Raw genomic sequence first — 22,405 nt, forward strand, 5'->3', positions numbered from 1 at the left:
TTAAATTTGTGATCTCTTGGCTGCGGCTGCCCCCTACAGGCTGATTTGCACTTTGTTACAAAAAGAGTTTATTGCCATTATATCTGGCAATCTGTGGGTTCGGGGGGGGGGGGGGGCTGTAAGGTGCCACAGACAGTCACTATTTATTGGGCTGGGGGGGCTGTTTGTGCCTCTGGGTACTGGGAATGCCAGGGGGGCTGTAAGGTGCCACAAACAGTCACTATTTATTGGGCTGGGGGGGGGGCTGTTTGTGCCTCTGGGTACTGGAAATGCCAGGGGGGCTGTAAGGTGCCACAGACAGTCACTATTTATTGGGCTGGGGGGGGGGCTTTTTGTGCCTCTGGGTACTGGGAATGCCCGGGGGGGCTGTAAGGTGCTACAGACAGTCACTATTTATTGGGCTGGGGGGGGGCTGTTTGTGCCTCTGGGTACTGGGAATGCCAGGGGGGCTGTAAGGTGCCACAGACAGTCACTATTTATTGGGCTGGGGGGGCTGTTTGTGCCTCTGGGTACTGGGAATGCCGGGGGGGCTGTAAGGTGCTACAGACAGTCACTATTTATTGGGCTGGGGGGGGGGCTGTTTGTGCCTCTGGGTACTGGGAATGCCAGGGGGGGCTGTAAGGTGCTACAGACAGTCACTATTTATTGGGCTGGGGGGGGGGCTGTTTGTGCCTCTGGGTACTGGGAATGCCAGGGGGGCTGTAAGGTGCCACAGACAGTCACTATTTATTGGGCTGGGGGGCTGTTTGTGCCTCTGGGTACTGGGAATGCCAGGGGGGCTGTAAGGTGCCACAGACAGTCACTATTTATTGGGCTGGGGGGGCTGTTTGTGCCTCTGGGTACTGGGAATGCCGGGGGGGCTGTAAGGTGCCACAGACAGTCACTATTTATTGGGCTGGGGGGGGGCTGTTTGTGCCTCTGGGTACTGGGAATGCCAGGGGGGCTGTAAGGTGCCACAGACAGTCACTATTTATTGGGCTGGGGGGGGCTGTTTGTGCCTCTGGGTACTGGGAATGCCAGGGGGGCTGTAAGGTGCCACAGACAGTCACTATTTATTGGGCTGGGGGGGCTGTTTGTGCCTCTGGGTACTGGGAATGCCAGGGGGGCTGTAAGGTGCCACAGACAGTCACTATTTATTGGGCTGGGGGGGGCTGTTTGTGCCTCTGGGTACTGGGAATGCCGGGGGGGGCTGTAAGGTGCCACAGACAGTCACTATTTATTGGGCTGGGGGGGCTGTTTGTGCCTCTGGGTACTGGGAATGCCAGGGGGGCTGTAAGGTGTCACAGACAGTCACTATTTATTGGGCTGGGGGGGGGGCTGTTTGTGCCTCTGGGTACTGGGAATGCCAGGGGGGCTGTAAGGTGCCACAGACAGTCACTATTTATTGGGCTGGGGGGGGGGCTGTTTGTGCCTCTGGGTACTGGGAATGCCAGGGGGGCTGTAAGGTGCCACAGACTGTCACTATTTTTTGGGCTGGGGGGGCTGTTTGTGCCTCTGGGTACTTTCTTGTTATCTAATATTTATATAGTGCCAACAAACTGCCCATCAATATGGCAGCTCCTACCAATATATATATATAGCTACAGATATACAGGGAATGGATCCATTTACCCGCGTCTCTTTCTCTTTTGCAGGGTCAGTGGACTTTCTCCATTCATGGGGGATAATGACAATGAAACGCTGGCGAATGTAACTTCGGCCACTTGGGACTTCGATGATGAAGCCTTTGATGAAATATCTGAAGAAGCCAAAAACTTAATCAGCAGTTTGTTGAAGAAGGACATGAAGTAAGAGTTACCATAGGGATTCCCCTGTAGTAAGCACAATTCAGCAGGAACAGCCCCCTAAGTTTGCTCATAGCCTGTACAGAGAGATACCATAAAACTATGGCACATAGGGATTCCCCTGTACTAAGCACAATTCAGCAGGAACAGCCCCCTAGGTTTGCCCATAGCCTGTACAGAGAGATACCATAAAACTATGGCACATAGGGATTCCCCTGTACTAAGCACAATTCAGCAGGAACAGCCCCCTAAGTTTGCCCATAGCCTGTACAGAGAGACACCATAAAACTATGGCACATAGGGATTCCCCTGTATTAAGCACAATTCAGCAGGAACAGCCCCCTAAGTTTGCTCATAGCCTGTACAGAGAGATACCATAAAACTATGGCACATAGGGATTCCCCTGTACTAAGCACAATTCAGCAGGAACAGCCCCCTAAGTTTGCCCATAGCCTGTACAGAGAGATACCATAAAACTATGGCACATAGGGATTCCCCTGTACTAAGCACAATTCAGCAGGAACAGCCCCCTAAGTTTGACCATAGCCTGTACAGAGAGATACCATAAAACTATGGCACATAGGGATTCCCCTGTACTAAGCACAATTCAGCAGGAACAGCCCCCTAAGTTTGCCCATAGCCTGTACAGAGAGATACCATAAAACTATGGCACATAGGGATTCCCCTGTACTAAGCACAATTCAGCAGGAACAGCCCCCTAAGTTTGCCCATAGCCTGTACAGAGAGATACCATAAAACTATGGCACATAGGGATTCCCCTGTACTAAGCACAATTCAGCAGGAACAGCCCCCTAAGTTTGCCCATAGCCTGTACAGAGAGATACCATAAAACTATGGCACATAGGGATTCCCCTGTACTAAGCACAATTCAGCAGGAACAGCCCCCTAAGTTTGCTCATAGCCTGTACAGAGAGATACCATAAAACTATGGCACATAGGGATTCCCCTGTACTAAGCACAATTCAGCAGGAACAGCCCCCTAAGTTTGCTCATAGCCTGTACAGAGAGATACCATAAAACTATGGCACATAGGGATTCCCCTGTACTAAGCACAATTCAGCAGGAACAGCCCCCTAAGTTTGCCCATAGCCTGTACAGAGAGATACCATAAAACTATGGCACATAGGGATTCCCCTGTACTAAGCACAATTCAGCAGGAACAGCCCCCTAAGTTTGCCCATAGCCTGTACAGAGAGATACCATAAAACTATGGCACATAGGGATTCCCCTGTACTAAGCACAATTCAGCAGGAACAGCCCCCTAAGTTTGCCCATAGCCTGTACAGAGAGATACCATAAAACTATGGCACATAGGGGTTCCCCTGTACTAAGCACAATTCAGCAGGAACAGCCCCCTAAGTTTGCCCATAGCCTGTACAGAGAGATACCATAAAACTATGGCACATAGGGATTCCCCTGTACTAAGCACAATTCAGCAGGAACAGCCCCCTAAGTTTGCCCATAGCCTGTACAGAGAGATACCATAAAACTATGGCACATAGGGATTCCCCTGTACTAAGCACAATTCAGCAGGAACAGCCCCCTAAGTTTGCCCATAGCCTGTACAGAGAGATACCATAAAACTATGGCACATAGGGATTCCCCTGTACTAAGCACAATTCAGCAGGAACAGCCCCCTAAGTTTGCCCATAGCCTGTACAGAGAGATACCATAAAACTATGGCACATAGGGATTCCCCTGTACTAAGCACAATTCAGCAGGAACAGCCCCCTAAGTTTGCCCATAGCCTGTACAGAGAGATACCATAAAACTATGGCACATAGGGATTCCCCTGTACTAAGCACAATTCAGCAGGAACAGCCCCCTAAGTTTGCCCATAGCCTGTACAGAGAGTATCTCTTTGTCCCTCTGATTAGGAATCGGCTGAACTGTACCCAGTGCCTCCAGCATTCGTGGCTACAGCAGGACACTGCCACAATGGAAGCCAAGAAACTCTCCAAAGACAGGATGAAGAAATATATGGCTCGGAGGAAATGGCAGGTAATGTCCGTTCTGTGCCAGTTTATATTGAATACGGCCATTAAGCCCCTGTGATGCTGTGATTGGGCCATTAAGCCCCTGTGATTCCGTGATTGGGCCATTAAGCCCCTGTGATTCTGTGATTGGGCCATTAAGCTTACATGTTACTTGTGGCATCTAACACACTGCCGTACTTGCAGAAAACCGGGCACGCAGTGAGGGCAATCGGACGTCTCTCCTCTATGGCCATGATCTCTGGGCTGAGCGCCAGGAAGTCATCGGGCAGCGCCCCCAGCAGCCCCCTGTCTGCGGAGCTTGAAGCCAATGAAGGTGAGATGAGGTTTGCGGTGGCACTGAACTGGCAAGGGTTAATCTGCCGCTCTGAGAGACATGGGCAATAAATGTGACCATTCCAGATATACTAAGAATAAAGGGGGTTATGTAATAAAGGGCATTAAGTTTGCCCTGGAGCAGTAACCCATAGCAACCAATCAGCCAAAATCTAATTAGTTGCTATGGGTTACTGCTCATGGGCAAACTTAGTGCCTGTTATTATATATATGGGGGTAACAGCGATTGTCAGGGCACCAGCGCCATTTGCACCAATTATAACTGGGTGCAGCAGTCACTTTGTGCCACTAGGGGCGCAGGGGGTGCGGATACATTGGGTCAGCGCCCAATCAGATGCCCAAAGTAACCGGATACACATTATCGGGGTTTTAGCCTCTGCCCCGTTTTCTCCTTGATCCCAGCAAAGGGATCCATGTTATGAGCATTGCCCCCCCCCCCGGGACAGAGCTACGTGCCCCGCAGCCTGATCCCTCGGTTATTTTGGGATTCGCTCGATGGGAACGAGAATGGAAAGATTGCTGTAATAATTTGATTATTCCTGAATTTATATTATTTTGTTAAAAACTCTGTCAGCAGGTATGGACTGGATTCCAAATAGCCCCCCCGGCATTCCCAGTACCCCCCCAGCCCAATAAATAGTGACTCTCTGTGGCACCTTACAGCCCCCCTGGCATTCCCAGTACCCAGAGGCACAAACAGCCCCCCCAGCCCAATAAATAGTGACTGTCTGTGGCACCTTACAGCCCCCCTGGCATTCCCAGTACCCAGAGGCACAAACAGCCCCCCCAGCCCAATAAATAGTGACTGTCTGTGGCACCTTACAGCCCCCCCGGCATTCCCAGTACCCAGAGGCACAAACAGCCCCCCCCCAGCCCAATAAATAGTGACTGTCTGTGGCACCTTACAGCCCCCCCGGCATTCCCAGTACCCAGAGGCACAAACAGCCCCCCCCCCCAGCCCAATAAATAGTGACTGTCTGTGGCACCTTCCACCCCCCTGGCATTCCCAGTACCCAGAGGCACAAACAGCCCCCCCCCAGCCCAATAAATAGTGACTGTCTGTGGCACCTTACAGCCCCCCTGGCATTCCCAGTACCCAGAGGCACAAACAGCCCCCCCAGCCCAATAAATAGTGACTGTCTGTGGCACCTTACAGCCCCCCTGGCATTCCAGTACCCAGAGGCACAAACAGCCCCCCCCAGCCCAATAAATAGTGACTGTCTGTGGCACCTTACAGCCCCCCTGGCATTCCCAGTACCCAGAGGCACAAACAGCCCCCCCCAGCCCAATAAATAGTGACTGTCTGTGGCACCTTACAGCCCCCCTGGCATTCCCAGTACCCAGAGGCACAAACAGCCCCCCCCAGCCCAATAAATAGTGACTGTCTGTGGCACCTTACAGCCCCCCTGGCATTCCCAGTACCCAGAGGCACAAACAGCCCCCTCAGCCCAATAAATAGTGACTGTCTGTGGCACCTTACAGCCCCCCTGGCATTCCCAGTACCCAGAGGCACAAACAGCCCCCCCAGCCCAATAAATAGTGACTGTCTGTGGCACCTTACAGCCCCCCTGGCATTCCCAGTACCCAGAGGCACAAACAGCCCCCCCCAGCCCAATAAATAGTGACTGTCTGTGGCACCTTACAGCCCCCCTGGCATTCCCAGTACCCACAGATTGCCAGTCCAGGCCTGTGTGCCAGTCAGTCTATGAGACTGTAAGTACCAGCCTTGGGTTGGCAGTGCCCCGCAGCACGGAGGAGGGGTATATGTATTATGCAGTGAGTGTAACCCCTTTACCCCCCCGGCAGAAGACAACCAGGCTTTCCTGGAGTCGGTGACAGAGGAGAAGCCCCCCGCAAAGCCTTTCTTCACGAAGACCATTCTGGATATCGAAGTCGTGGAAGGGAGCGCCGCGAGGTTTGACTGCAGAATTGAGGGTAAGTGCGCCAGGGTAATTCAATCACTTTAGTTGTTTATCTTGCTCGGGGAATTCTCTCTCTTCATTGGTTGGGGCTGGAAGTGGGGGGTGGTGTTGCCCCCAACCCATTTTTATTCTGATTCCTCCCCATATAATTTCCCCCTGACCCGAGCAGTGTTAGACCCCAGGAAGCCTGGAGCCCACCCTCACAGCCATTAGATAGACAGGGGTATTTAGGCTTATGGTGGGAATAAAATAGGGCTCATGGGAATTGCCCCGGACTGGGGCCCCCTGGGATATTCTCTGGTACTTGGGCAGGACTGGACCTGACCACAGGGAGGAGAGCAGCCCATGAGCTGTAAACACCAAGGACTGAAAAAAATTGGACTCTCCGGGGAGGGTTTCTTTGGGGCAGATGTAAGGGGGGGTGGGTGTAACTGGGGGTGCGGGTAATTGTGGGTGCGGGTGTAACTGGGGGTGTGGGTGTAACTGGGGGTGCGGGTAATTGTGGGTGCGGGTGTAACTGGGGGTGTTGGTGTAACTGGGGTGCGGGTGTAACTGGGGGTGCGGGTGTAACGGGGTATAATTGGTTTGCGGGTGTAACTGGGGGTGCGGGTGTAACTGGGGGTGCGGGTGTAATTGTGGGTGCGGGTGTAACTGGGGGTGCGGGTGTAACTGGGGGTGTAATTGGTTTGCGGGTGTAATTGTGGGTGCGTGTGTAACTGGGGGTGTGGGTGTAACTGGGGGTGCGGGTAATTGTGGGTGCGGGTGTAACTGGGAGTGTAATTGGTTTGCGGGTGTAATTGTGGGTGCGGGTGTAACTGGGGGTACGGGTGTAACTGGGGGTGCGGATGTAACTGGGGGTGCGGGTGTAACTGGGGGTGTGGGTGTAACTGGGGGTGCGGGTAATTGTGGGTGTAACTGGGGGTGCGGGTGTAACTGGGGGTGGGGTGTAACTTGGGGTGCGGGTGTAACTTGGGGTGCGGGTGTAACTTGGGGTGTGGGTGTAACTGGGGGTGGGGTGTAACTTGGGGTGCGGGTGTAACTGGGGGTGCGGGTGTAACTGGGGGTGGGGTGTAACTTGGGGTGCGGGTGTAACTGGGGGGGTGGGGGGGTGTAACTTGGGGTGCGGGTGTAACTGGGGGTGGGGTGTAACTTGGGGTGCGGGTGTAACTGGGGGTGCAGGTGTAACTGGGGGTGGGGTGTAACTTGGGGTGCGGGTGTAACTGGGGGTGGGGTGTAACTGGGGGTGCGGGTGTAACTGAGGGTGCGGGTGTATAATACATGTCGCTCATTGCTGCAGGGCACCCCGACCCGGAGGTGATTTGGTACAAGGACGACCAACCCATCAAGGAGTCTCGGCACTTCCAGATCGATTACGACGAGGACGGTAACTGCTCCCTGACCATCTCGGAAGTTTGCGGCGACGACGACGCCAAATACACCTGCAAAGCCGCCAACAGCCTGGGGGATACGACCTGCACGGCCGAGCTGATTGTAGAGGTGATGGCGGAGGAGGAGGAGGAAGAGGAGGAGGAAGAGGAGGAGGAGTAAAACACGGACTCCGCCCGGAGCACTAACTGAGCACAACTCACGGGGAATTCAACCATTTAATCCCCAGAAAAACTTTGCTTTATTTTTTTTTAATTTTTCCAGAACAAAAGTGGAGTGAGAACATTTTGCTTCAATTTCACTGATTGGACCTTAGATCCCGGCCCGATACCAGGAGAGGTTCATCCTTCCAGGCCCGGCCATCGCCAGAGCTCGGCCAACAAATCCAAAATGGTGGAGCTCGGCCCTCCGGCACCGTTAGCAGATGCCCCAGGGCAGGGCTGGAAACTGACAGGAATCAGAACCAGAAACTCACTGGATCTCCAGGGCCTTCTCTGCACTTACCAGATATGGGCCAGGACAGGGGGATAGTGGGGGCAAGAGCCGAGCGAGAAGGGGGCAGGGGGTGGTAACATTCCCGTAGGTTCTGTAGTTCTACAGTCATAGTACCTATACCGTAGAACCGCTACCTTAGTACCGTTACCTTAGAACTGATACGTTAGAACCGATACCTTGGTACCGATACCTTAGAACTGATACCTTAGAACCAATACCTTAGTTCCGATACCTTAGTACTGATACCTTAGAACTAATACCTTAGTACTGATACCTTAGAACCGATACCTTAGTGCCGATACCTTAGAACCCATACCTTAGTTCCGATACATTATAACAGATACCTTAGAACCAATACCTTAGTACTGATACCTTAGAACTAATACCTTAGTACTGATACCTTAGAACTAATACCTTAGTACTGATACCTTAGAACCGATACCTTAGTGCCGATACCTTAGAACCTGATACCTTAGAACCGATACCTTTGTACCGATACCTTAGAACTAATACCTTAGTACTGATACCTTAGAACCGATACCTTATAACAGATACCTTAGTGCCGATACCTTAGAACCTGATACCTTAGAACCGATACCTTAGAACCGATACCTTAGTACCAATACCTTAGTACCAATACCTTATAACTAATACCTTAGTACCAATACCTTAGAACTGATACCTTAGTACCGGCTCAGTGGTTCCTTCCATAGATCACCCAAGCAGTTTCCAGGGGCCCCATGATGGACTTGGGGGGTCATTATTCCGTAAATAGGGTTAAAGAGGAATTTTTCCCTATAATGAATATTATTCCCCTTGAACAGAACCCAAAGTAGAACCCAGATTGGCATCTCGGAAGACTAAGGGCCCAGTTGACTTGTCTTAAATCTGATTGGCTCTCCGATGTTATGATGTCACAAGCAGGGGTAATTTACATCCGCTAAGGGCAAATATAGAAGCAGCAGTGATGCCATCATTTGGGTCGAGTACTGTAACCAAGGCAAATGGGCCCTTTCTCCGGTTCTGGAGCTGTTGTTACCTGCTGTGCATTCAGGATACCCCGGGGGCAGGGGTTGGGGGGTAAGTGCAGAGGAAGCTCTGTAAGATGAAGCGATGATCCAGCACCGGTGCCAAATGAACCGCTCTCCGGGTTCTGATTCTCATCAACAGGACCGACGACCCGGGGACCCTCTTCTTCTACGTGACGTGAGATTCGCACTCAGATTTGACTTCACATTTAAGCACTTTGTTTTCTTTGTTTCCGAGGTTGTTTGGGGGGGGGGGGCCGTGTCCCATGTTGCCTGTGTGTGGGGCAATGGGTCAGAACCAGCACCTGGGGAGGGGGGCACCAACCGGGGTGCTGGGAATATCCATGTGGGGGGGCAGCGTTAGGAGTGATTGGTCCCATTGGAATGTTATAGGGTCGGGCACAAGCGCAGGAATGACCCCCAAATGCCTCCTGATTGGCACAAGGATTCGGAATCCGGGGGCCCCATTCTAGGACTATTTCCCCTTCACCCCAATAATTTCCCCTAGACCCCAATCCGATCAAAGAGCCCAAATATTTTGTTTTTATACTATATTCATTTCCCCATTGGCTGTGTGTAACATTTCCATTCAGTTTTGTTCTATTTTAGTGAGTTTTTTTTTACTCTTCAGCCGGACTTTTATGCTGGTCTGGTTGCTATGGTGCCACTGACCCTAACAACCACGCACTGGATTACACGACATAAGATGAACGAGAAAGGCCTAAAAATAATAAATAAATTATAAATAATAATAATAATAATGTAGCCTTTACTTTTGGTTGCCGGTGTCACTCACCCTAGCAACAGGACAGCTTGAGAGAGAGACAGAAGAACTGACAAAGATGACTAAATCCTTAGGAAAACTTTCCCTTTAAATGGGGCAAATCAATAAGAATCATTCCTGAGTTTTTGTCCCCAGATAAGAATGAGCGTTATTATAGCAACCTGGCAAACAAGAGGTTAAACCCAGTTCTAAGGGAGACGTTGCCCCCCCCCCCCGCCCCCACGGAATGGACGCGGCTCCGTATATGGGACCGTTTTTACGTGTACAAATGTCACTAGAACCGCGCTCGCCTGTTATTATTATTATTATTATGTTTTTCTGATGTATTTTATTGAAAATGCACAATTCTTCCTTTTTTTGTCAGTTTGTATAAGAATTTTGGGGGATTTTGAGAATGTAGCTGCTCACGTAATAAGTAAAGGTCTCACACAGCATGCTTTCTATAAGCTCCGCCTCCGCCTCGGTTTATTATTATTATTATCCACAGACATGTCAGTAAGCTCACAGCAGATAATAGATTCAGAGGATTCCTTTAACCCCAGACATGTCAGTAAGCTCACAGCAGATAATGGATTCAGAGGATTCCTTTAACCCCAGACATGTCGGTAAGCTCACAGCAGATAATGGATTCAGAGGATTCCTTTAACCCCAGACATGTCGGTAAGCTCACAGCAGATAATGGATTCAGAGGATTCCTTTAACCCCAGACATGTCGGTAAGCTCACAGCAGATAATGGATTCAGAGGATTCCTTTAACCCCAGACACGTCAGTAAGCTCACAGCAGATAATGGATTCAGAACATTCCATTAACCCCAGACAGGTCAGTAAGCTCACAGCAGATAATGGATCCAGAGGATTCGGTTAACCCCAGACACATCAGTAAGCTCATAGCAGATAATGGATCCTGAGGAATCGGTTAACCCCGGACACGTCAGTAAGCTTACAGCAGATAATGGATCCAGAGGATTCCGTTAACCCCAGACACGTCCAACCCCAGACATGTCAGTAAGCTCACAGCAGATAATGGATTCAAAGGATTCCATTAACCCCAGACATGTCAGTAAGCTCACAGCAGATAATGGATTAAGAGGATTCCGTTAACCCCAGACACGTCCGTAAGCTCACAGCAGATAATGGATCCAGAGGATTCCGTTAACCCCAGATACCTCAGTAAGCTCACAGCAGATAATGGATCCTGAGGAATCGGTTAACCCCAGACACGTCAGTAAGCTCACAGCAGATAATGGATCCAGAGGATTCCGTTAACCCCAGACACGTCCGTAAGCTCACAGCAGATAATGGATCCAGAAGATTCCATTAACCCCAGACACGTCCGTAAGCTCACAGCAGATAATGGATCCAGAGGATTCCCTTAACCCCAGACATGTCTGTAAGCTCACAGCTGATAATGGATTCAGAGGATTCCATTAACCCCAGACATGTCTGTAAGCTCATAGCAGATAATGGATTCAGAGGATTCCGTTAACCCCAGACACGTCAGTAAGCTCACAGCAGATAATGGATTCAGAACATTCCATTAACCCCAAACAGGTCAGTAAGCTCACAGCAGATAATGGATTCAGAACATTCCATTAACCCCAAACAGGTCAGTAAGCTCACAGCAGATAATGGATTCAGAACATTCCATTAACCCCAGACAGGTCAGTAAGCTCACAGCAGATAATGGATTCAGATCTTATCTGCATGTCTGGGTTTTATGCAATCCTCTAAATCCATTATAAGCGGCGATATAACTGGGATGTTTGGGGTTAAGGCAATGCTCTTTTTATGGTAACTGTATTTTATAATTACACAGCTTAAACGATGTTAGATTTACTTATTGCCCAGCAGGGGGCAACAAAGGGCAAACAAAAAAGTTTGTATGAGTTTATAGATATATATATATATATGTGTGTGTGTGTGTGTGCGCGCTATTCTCCCATTTCAACTTTCCTGGCTGTCGCCATGGTTACACAGCAGTTTATAATTCTAATTAGGTGTCGCTGTTCCTTTAAGTTACATAACGAGGGTTATTCCCATGGCAGCTCCCGCGGGGAAAATAATTAGTGACAGAGCTTACAGATACGTAATCACATCAACTGAATATAAAATTGACTCTTTAATTAAAAAATGATACAATAAAGGAACTACACACTGTACATATAAGCCCCCCAGACCTGAGCTGCCCACAGCCATGGCTGCCAGTCCCCACCAATACCCACCGCAAGATGCCCCAATTATTGTGGGTTAAGGGTCATGTGGTTTAGGGTCGGATGTGGGTTAAGGGTCAGTTTAGGGTTTAGGGTTTCCGACCCCAACGTCACTAATGCACATAGGATTTTGGCCAGTAGGTGGCAGTGTAACTCAAGCTCTACATGTCAGTGATACAGTGTAATTGCCCAGGGCAGGGGCAACTCAGGGAATGTAGGAAAGCAAAGATCCCGCAGTGATTTATCTGTTAATTGTAAAGCTGAACTGGAAAGGGCAATAAGATTTATGTAGGTAATAAAGTAATAAGGAGAGCAGTGCACTTTGGCACCATAACCATCATGGCAGCAGCGCCGCCACCCCGGGAATTTACAATGGGCGTCACTGTGAGTCACTTGGTAAGAACTGAAGCAAAACTATAAAATTCATTTCTACTCCCACAAACCCCTGTCCCTCTGTGGCAACAATGTGTCTGTTTGTACTGCCCCATCCTGCCCCTCCTGCCCCGTCCTGCCCCATCCTGCCCCGGGGTCATGGCGCTGCAATGGTTAAAGAGCAACGTAAAGAGAGGAGAAGGGAAAGGGGGTTCGGGGAGTAGAGAGACAAATGGGGGGAGAGGGGAAATATAGAAGGGGGGAGAAGAGGAAGGATGGGGGGGGAGTAAGGCCAAACAGTTGGGGGGGGGGAGAAGAGAAAAGGAAAGGAGAGGGGATGAGAGACAGAAGGAGAGAGGGGAAGGGAAAGGGGGTTCGGGGAGTAGAGAGACAAATGGGGGGAGAGGGGAAATATAGAAGGGGGGAGAAGAGGAAGGATGGGGGGGGAGTAAGGCCAAACAGTTGGGGGGGGGGGGAATAGAAAAGGAAAGGAGAGGGGATGAGAGACAGAAGGAGAGAGGGGAAGGGAAAGGGGGTTCGGGGAGTAGAGAGACAAATGGGGGGAGAGGGGAAATATAGAAGGGAGAGAAGAGGGAGGATGGGGGGGAGTAAGGCCAAACAGTTGGGGGGGGGGAGAAGAGAAAGGAAAGGAGAGGGGATGAGAGACAGAAGGAGAGAGGGGAAGGGAAAGGGGGTTCGGGGAGTAGAGAGACAAATGGGGGGAGAGGGGAAATATAGAAGGGAGAGAAGAGGGAGGATGGGGGGGAGTAAGGCCAAACAGTTGGGGGGGGGTAATGGAAAAGGAAAGGAGAGGGGATGAGAGACAGAAGGAGAGAGGGGAAGGGAAAGGGGGTTCGGGAGTAAAGAGACAAATGGGGGGAGAGGGGAAGGGGGTTCGGGGAGTAAAGAGACAAATGGGGGGAGAGGGGAAATATAGAAGGGAGAGAAGAGGGAGGATGGGGGGGAGTAAGGCCAAACAGTTGGGGGGGGGTAATGGAAAAGGAAAGGAGAGGGGATGAGAGACAGAAGGAGAGAGGGGAAGGGAAAGGGGGTTCGGGGAGTAAAGAGACAAATGGGGGGAGAGGGGAAGGGGGTTCGGGGAGTAAAGAGACAAATGGGGGGAGAGGGGAAATATAGAAGGGGGGAGAAGAGGGAGGATGGGGGGGAGTAAGGCCAAACAGTTGGGGGGGAATAGAAAAGGAAAGGAGAGGGGATGAGAGACAGAAGGAGAGAGGGGAAGGGAAAGGGGGTTCGGGGAGTAGAGAGACAAATGGGGGGAGAGGGGAAATATAGAAGGGAGAGAAGAGGGAGGATGGGGGGGAGTAAGGCCAAACAGTTGGGGGGGGGAGGAGAAAATGATGAGAGAAGAAGGAAAAGATGAATGAAGATGGGAGGGGTTAGTGTGGCCTCAAAGTGTAAGGGGGCCCCTACTAACCCCATAGTGGTGACTTTCATGCCTCCCAGTGTTAATGGACTATAACTCCCAGCACCCCTTGGGTATGAGTGCAGTCAGTAGTAGTTGCCCCATGTTGGGCGTGGCTGCACTAAGGACACCCTGTGTATCAGGCGCTGCCCCCCTGCCCTAATGCCCCTGCCTGACCCTGGGGATAAGATTATATCAGACTCCCAGACGTGCCCCTCGGGCTCAGGGATCAGCATTTACTAAATGCCCCCATTGTGCATTATACAACCCCCCCTCCGCTCACCCGCAGATCTGCTGACTGGGGAACATTCCTTATTATCTCCCATCAGCAAGTGCAGGGGGTCGGGTCAGCGGGGGGATCCACTGCCTCGTGCTGTAGTCTGGGGACTCATGGGGTGGGGGGGGGCAGGATACAGACCTTAAAGGGGTAGTTAACCTTTAAGTTAAGACCACTTTTCAATTGGTCTTTGCTTTTTATTTTGTATTCATATTCCAGTCTTTCATCCAAACTGCTGCCTGGTTACTAGAGTAATTTAGACCATAGCAACCAGATACATACTGAAATTCCATACTGAATAGTGAGCACAAAAAGCTAAATAATTCAAAAACTATAAATAATAATAAATGAAGACCAATTGCAAATTGGCTGTCCTACAGGAACATGAAGTGCAGAAAATCAGAGCTCTGTACCTGGGTAAGTACTGGGGGGAGATTGGATTCACTTACCCAGGGGGAGGTTCCTGCCTGACCATGGGAAAGAGAGCAGCCCAGGAGCAGGAAGTACAGAGAATCAGAGCTCAGTACCTGGGTAAGTACTGGGGGGAGATTGGATTCACTTACCCAGGGGGAGGTTCCTGCCTGACCATGGGAAAGAGAGCAGCACAGGAGCAGGAAGTACAGAGAATCAGAGCTCTGTACCTGGGTAAGTACTGGGGGGAGATTGGATTCACTTACCCAGGGGGAGGTTCCTGCCTGACCATGGGAAAGAGAGCAGCCCAGGAGCAGGAAGTACAGAGAATCAGAGCTCTGTACCTGGGTAAGTACTGGGGGGAGATTGGATTCACTTACCCAGGGGGAGGTTCCTGCCTGACCATGGGAAAGAGAGCAGCCCAGGAGCAGGAAGTACAGAGAATCAGAGCTCTGTACCTGGGTAAGTACTGGGGGGAGATTGGATTCACTTACCCAGGGGGAGGTTCCTGCCTGACCATGGGAAAGAGAGCAGCCCAGGAGCAGGAAGTACAGAGAATCAGAGCTCTGTACCTGGGTAAGTACTGGGGGGAGATTGGATTCACTTACCCAGGGGGAGGTTCCTGCCTGACCATGGGAAAGAGAGCAGCCCAGGAGCAGGAAGTACAGAGAATCAGAGCTCTGTACCTGGGTAAGTACTGGGGGGAGATTGGATTCACTTACACAGGGGGAGGTTCCTGTCTGACCATGGGAAAGAGAGCAGCCCAGGAGCAGGTAGGTTCCTAATGGGTCCAAAACAAATGGTTTCTGTTTAAATGTGCAGTAGACTTACCTTACAGAAAGGGCACAGATTTGGGAACAGTCTGAATTTGCAGATCTGGGGGTTTGATGTTCAGATACCCTGCAGCAAGTTCACACCAACAAAGACCAATCTCAAGAATGTAGAGGCAGTACTGGGACAAGATATATAAGGCAGTTAGTAAATATTGGTGGTACAGGGGCAGTTAACAAGACTGGGTAGTACTAAAGCAGTTAACAAATATGGGTAGTACTGGGGCAATGCTGGGGCAGTTGGTCAATATTGGTGGTACTGGGCAGATAATGGGTATGGACAGGACCTGGGAAGATAGTATGGTCATTGCTGGGGCAGTTACTGGGAATGGGCAGTGCTGGGTAAGTAGTGAGTACAGGGGTGCTGCACAGGAATCTTCACGCTCACTATGCTGACCCCAAACAACACCCCTCTCTGCCATCCTTGCCCCCCCAAAACCAACCCCCTGTCCCCCAAAAGGAACACCCTTTCCTCTGATCCAGCAGAGCATAGAACCTACTCAGTCCTGAGCTGCTGTGCTTTAATTGCACCACTAGCGGGCATATTCACTGATAATTCTAAAAACATAAATACAGGTATTTGTTGGGGGAATTGGAGAAAAGCAGAGTGGGGCATCTCCCAAAGCTGGTTGTTAGAGTAATTCAGCCCTAGCAACCAAACCGCAGTTGAAATTCCAAACCTGAGAGTTCCAGAACAAATGTATTTTTTTTAGTAACTGCAAAAATATAACAGAAACGAAGACCAACTGCAAATTGCCCCAGAACACAGACACCTGCTTTTCACCAAGATAAAGGGGAACTAAGCTCTGTAAAGCCCTAGGGAGGCCTAATAGTCATGTGACCTAAAATGTCTGTAGAAAAAGGCAACAAATATTATTCAGATATTTGGGGGGGGTAATTAGCTTACATGTGCCAATCAGGGTTCCGATTTGGTATACTGGGGTATTTACCCTGTGCCAGCGCAGGCTCTTTGCCCCAGCACCACAGGAGGATACCCCCCCACACACAGAATTCTGCCCCCATAACTACAACACAACCCCCCCTCCCCTCACACACACAGAATTCTGCCCCCATAACTATACCCCCCCCTCCCCTCACACACACAGAATTCTGCCCCCATAACTAACACACCCCCCTCCCCTCACACACACAGAATTCTGCCCCCATAACTTACACACACCCCCCTCCCTCACACACACAGAATTCTGCCCCCATAACTACACCCCCCCTCCCCCTCACATACACAGAATTCTGCCCCCATAACTACACACACCCGCCCTCACACACACAGAATTCTGCCCCAATAACTACACCCCCCCCTCCCCTCACACACAACAGAATTCTGCCCCCATAACTACACCCCCCCCTCCCCTCAACACACACAGAATTCTGGCCCCCATAACTACACCCCTCCCTCCCCTCATACCACAACAGAAATTCTTGCCCCCATAACCTACCACCCCCCCTCCCCTCACACACACAGAATTCTGCCCCCCATAAACTACACCCCCCTCCCCTCACACACACAAATTCGCCCCCATAACTTACACCCCCCCCCCCTCACACACACAGAATTCTCCCCCATAAACTACACCACCCCCCTCCCCTCACACACCAGCAGAATTCGCCCCCATAACTACACCCCCCCTCCCCTCAACACACACAGAATTCTGCCCCATAAACTACACCCCCCCTCCCCTCACACACACAAGAATTCTGCCCCCATAACTACACCACCCCCTCCCTCACACACACAGAATTCTGCCCCATAACTACACACACCCCCCTCCCCTCACACACACAAATTCTGCCCCATAACTACACCCCCCCTCCCCTCACACACACAGAATTCTGCCCCCAACTACACACCCCCCTCCCCTCACACACACAGAATTCGCCCCATAACACACCCCCTCCCCTCAACACGCAAGAATTCTGCCCCCATAACTACACACCCCCTCCCCTCACACACACAAAATTCTGGCCCCCATAACATACACCACACCCCCTCCCCTCACACACACAGAATTCTGCCCCCATAACTACACCCCCCCTCCCTCACACACACAGAATTCTGCCCCCATAACTACACCCCCCCTCCCCTCACACACACAGAATTCTGCCCCCATTAACTACACACACACCCCTCCCCCACACACACAGAATTCTGCCCCATAACTACCACACACCCCCTCCCCCACACACACAGAATTCTCCCCCATAAACTACACACCCCCCTCCCCTCACACACACAGAATTCTGCCCCCATAACTACCACCCCCCTCCCCTCACACCACACAGAATTCTGCCCCAAACTACACCCCCCTCCCCTCACACACACAGAATTCTGCCCCATAACTACACCCCCCCCTCCCTCACACACACAGAATTCTGCCCCCATAACTACACACCCCCCTCCCCCTCACACACACAGAATTCTGCCCCCATAACTACACACACCCCCCTCCCCTCACACACACAGAATTCTGCCCCCATAACTACACACACCCCTCCCCTCATACACACAGAATTCTGCCCCCATAACTACACCCCCCCCTCCCCTCACACACACAGAATTCTGCCCCCATAACTACACCCCCCTCCCCTCATACACACAGAATTCTGCCCCCATAACTACACCCCCTCCCCTCACACACACAGAATTCTGCCCCCATAACTAACACACCCCTCCCCTCACACACACAGAATTCTGCCCCCATAACTACACACACCCCCCTCCCCTCACACACACAGAATTCTGCCCCCATAACTACACCCCTCCCCTCACACACACAGAATTCTGCCCCCATAACTACACCCCCTCCCTCACACACACAGAATTCTGCCCCCATAACACACACACCCCCTCCCCTCACACACACAGAATTCTGCCCCCATAACTACACCCCCTCCCCTCACACACACAGAATTCTGCCCCCATAACTACACACACCCCTCCCCTCACACACACAGAATTCTGCCCCCATAACTACACCCCCCCTCCCCTCACAAACACAGAATTCTGCCCCCATAACTACACACACCCCCTCCCCTCACACACACAGAATTCTGCCCCATAACTACACACCCCCTCCCCTCACACACACAGAATTCTGCCCCCATAACTACACACCCCCTCCCCTCACACACACAGAATTCTGCCCCCATAACTACACACCCCCCTCCCCTCACACACACAGAAATTCTGCCCCCATAACTACACACACCCTCCCCTCACACACACAGAATTCTGCCCCCATAACTACACACACCCCCCTCCCCTCACACACACAGAATTCTGCCCCCATAACTACCACACCCCTCCCCTACACACACAGAATTCTGCCCCATAACTACACACACCCCTCCCTCACACACACAGAATTCTGCCCCCATAACTACACACCCCCCTCCCCTCACACACACAGAATTCTGCCCCCATAACTACACACACCCCTCCCCTCACACACACAGAATTCTGCCCCCATAACTACACACACCCCCCTCCCCTCACACACACAGAATTCTGCCCCCATAACTACACACATCACACACACAGAATTCTGCCCCATAACTACACACACCCTCCCCTCACACACACAGAATTCTGCCCCCATAACTACACACACCCCCTCCCCTCACACACACAGAATTCTGCCCCATAACTACACCCCCCTCCCCTCACACACACAGAATTCTGCCCCCATAACTACACCCCCCCCTCCCCTCACACACACAGAATTCTGCCCCCATAACTACACACACCCCTCCCCTCACACACACAGAATTCTGCCCCCATAACTACACACACCCCTCCCCTCACACACACAGAATTCTGCCCCCATAACTACACACACCCCCCCTCCCCTCACACACACAGAATTCTGCCCCCATAACACACACCCCCCTCCCCTCACACACACAGAATTCTGCCCCCATAACTACACACACCCCTCCCCTCACACACACAGAATTCTGCCCCCATAACTACACCCCCCCCCCCTCACACACACAGAATTCTGCCCCCATAACTACACACACCCCTCCCCTCACACACACAGAATTCTGCCCCATAAACTACACACACCCCTCCCTCACACACACAGAATTCTGCCCCATAACTACACCCCCCCCTCCCCTCACAAACACAGAATCTGCCCCATAACTACACCCCCTCCCCTCACACACACAGAATTCTGCCCCCATAACTACACCCCCCCCTCCCCTCACACACACAGAATTCTGCCCCCATAACTACACACACACCCCTCCCTCACACACACAGAATTCTGCCCCCATAACTACACCCCCCTCCCCTCATACACACAGAATTCTGCCCCCATAACTACACACACCCCCTCCCTCACACACACAGAATTCTGCCCCCATAACTACACCCCCCCCCTCCCCTCACACACACAGAATTCTGCCCCCATAACTACACCCCCCCCTCCCCTCACAAACACAGAATTCTGCCCCCATTACTACACCCCCCCCTCCCCTCACACACACAGAATTCTGCCCCCATAACTACACACACCCCCCTCCCCTCACACACACAGAATTCTGCCCCCATAACTACACACACCCCCTCCCCTCACACACACAGAATTCTGCCCCCATAACTACACACCCCCCCCTCACACACACAGAATTCTGCCCCCATAACTACACACCCCCTCCCCTCACACACACAGAATTCTGCCCCCATAACTACACCCCCCTCCCCTCACACACACAGAATTCTGCCCCCATAACTACACCCCCTCCCCTCACACACAGAATTCTGCCCCATAACTACACACCCCTCCCCTCACACACACAGAATTCTGCCCCCATAACTACACACCCCTCCCCTCACACACACAGAATTCTGCCCCATAACACACACACCCCTCCCCTCACACACACAGAATTCTGCCCCCATAACTACACACCCCCTCCCCTCACACACACAGAATTCTGCCCCCATAACTACACACACCCCCTCCCTCACACACACAGAATTCTGCCCCCATAACTACACACACCCCTCCCCTCACACACACAGAATTCTGCCCCATAACTACACACACCCCTCCCCTCACACACACAGAATTCTGCCCCCATAACTACACACCCCCCCCTCCCCTCACACACACAGAATTCTGCGCCCCATAACTACACACACCCCTCCCCTCACACACACAGAATTCTGCCCCCATAACTACACACACCCCCTCCCCTCACACACACAGAATTCTGCCCCCATAACTACACACACCCCTCCCCTCACACACACAGAATTCTGCCCCCATAACTACACCCCCCCCCTCCCCTCACAAACACAGAATTCTGCCCCCATAACTACACCCCCTCCCCTCACACACACAGAATTCTGCCCCCATAACTACACCCCCCCTCCCCCTCACACACACAGAATTCTGCCCCCATAACTACACACACCCCCCTCCCTCACACACACAGAATTCTGCCCCCATAACTACACCCCCTCCTCCCCTCATACACACAGAATTCTGCCCCATAACTACACACACCCCTCCCCTCACACACACAGAATTCTGCCCCCATAACTACACCCCCCCCCCCTCCCCTCACACACACAGAATTCTCCCCATAACTACACCCCCCTCCCCTCACAAACACAGAATTCTGCCCCCATTACTACACCCCCCCCTCCCTCACACACACAGAATTCTGCCCCCATAACTACACACACCCCCTCCCCTCACACACACAGAATTCTGCCCCACACACACCCCCCTCCCCTCACACACACAGAATTCTGCCCCCATAACTACACACACCCCCCTCACACACAGAATTCTGCCCCCATAACTACACCCCCCTCCCCTCACACACACAGAATTCTGCCCCCATAACTACACCACCCCCCCTCCCCTCACACACACAGAATTCTGCCCCCATAACTACACCCCCCTCCCCTCACACACAGAATTCTGCCCCATAACTACACACCCCTCCCCTCACCACACACAGAATTCTGCCCCCATAACTACACACCCCTCCCTCACACACACAGAATTCTGCCCCCCATAAACTACACACCACCCCCTCCCCTCACACACACAGAATTCTGCCCCATAACTACACCCCCCTCCCCTCATACACACAGAATTCTGCCCCCATAACTACACACACCCCTCCCCTCACACACACAGAATTCTGCCCCCATAACTACACCCCCCTCCCCTCATACACACAGAATTCTGCCCCATAAACTACACACCCCTCCCTCACACAGAATTCTGCCCCATAACTACACCCCCTCCCCTCATACACACAGAATTCTGCCCCCATAACTACACCCCCCTCCCCTCACACACACAGAATCTGCCCCCATAACTACACACCCCCCCCTCCCCTCACCACACACAGAATTCTGCCCCCATAACTACACCCCCCCTCCCCTCACACACACAGAATTCTGCCCCCATAACTACACCCCCTCCCCTCACAACACACAGAATTCTGCCCCCATAACTACACCCCCTCCCCTCACACACACAGAATTCTGCCCCCATAACTACACACACCCCCCTCCCCTCACACACACAGAATTCTGCCCCCATAACTACACACCCCCCTCCCCTCACACACACAGAATTCTGCCCCCATAACTACACCCCCCCTCCCCTCAAACACAGAATTCTGCCCCATAACTACACCCCCTCCCCTCACACACACAGAATTCTGCCCCCATAACTACACACACCCCTCACACACACAGAATTCTGCCCCCATAACTACACCCCCCCTCCCCTCACACACACAGAATTCTGCCCCCATAACTACACCCCCCTCCCCTCATACACACAGAATTCTGCCCCCATAACTACACACACCCCTCACACACACAGAATTCTGCCCCCATAACTACACACCCCTCCCCTCACACACACAGAATTCTGCCCCCATAACTACACCCCCTCCCCTCACACACACAGAATTCTGCCCCCATAACTACACACACACCCCTCCCCTCACACACACAGAATTCTGCCCCCATAACTACACACCCCCCTCCCCTCCCCTCCCCTCCCCTCATAGCCCCTCTGTGTTCAACCATCGCGACGCATCAAAACACGGCTCGGCCAATCAGAGGCCGTG

General features: G+C 51.9%; 1 protein-coding gene across 4 annotated transcripts in view; it reads left to right on the forward strand.

The window, feature by feature from the left end:
* Nucleotides 1–10,196, forward strand: part of mylk (myosin light chain kinase) — a 60,590-nt gene extending 50,394 nt beyond the window's left edge. For all 4 annotated transcript variants that reach the window (XM_031893655.1, XM_031893659.1, XM_031893656.1 and 1 more), the window contains 5 exons: nucleotides 1,635–1,787; nucleotides 3,683–3,806; nucleotides 3,986–4,115; nucleotides 5,942–6,070; nucleotides 7,355–10,196. In XM_031893655.1, coding sequence (XP_031749515.1) covers nucleotides 1,635–1,787; nucleotides 3,683–3,806; nucleotides 3,986–4,115; nucleotides 5,942–6,070; nucleotides 7,355–7,605 — 787 coding nt within the window. In that variant the 3' untranslated portion in view covers nucleotides 7,606–10,196. The remainder of the gene's footprint in view (nucleotides 1–1,634; nucleotides 1,788–3,682; nucleotides 3,807–3,985; nucleotides 4,116–5,941; nucleotides 6,071–7,354) is intronic.
* The last annotated feature ends 12,209 nt before the right edge of the window (nucleotides 10,197–22,405 follow it).

This window comes from Xenopus tropicalis, chromosome 9 (assembly GCF_000004195.4).
Source record: "Xenopus tropicalis strain Nigerian chromosome 9, UCB_Xtro_10.0, whole genome shotgun sequence".
Lineage (NCBI taxonomy): Eukaryota > Metazoa > Chordata > Amphibia > Anura > Pipidae > Xenopus > Xenopus tropicalis.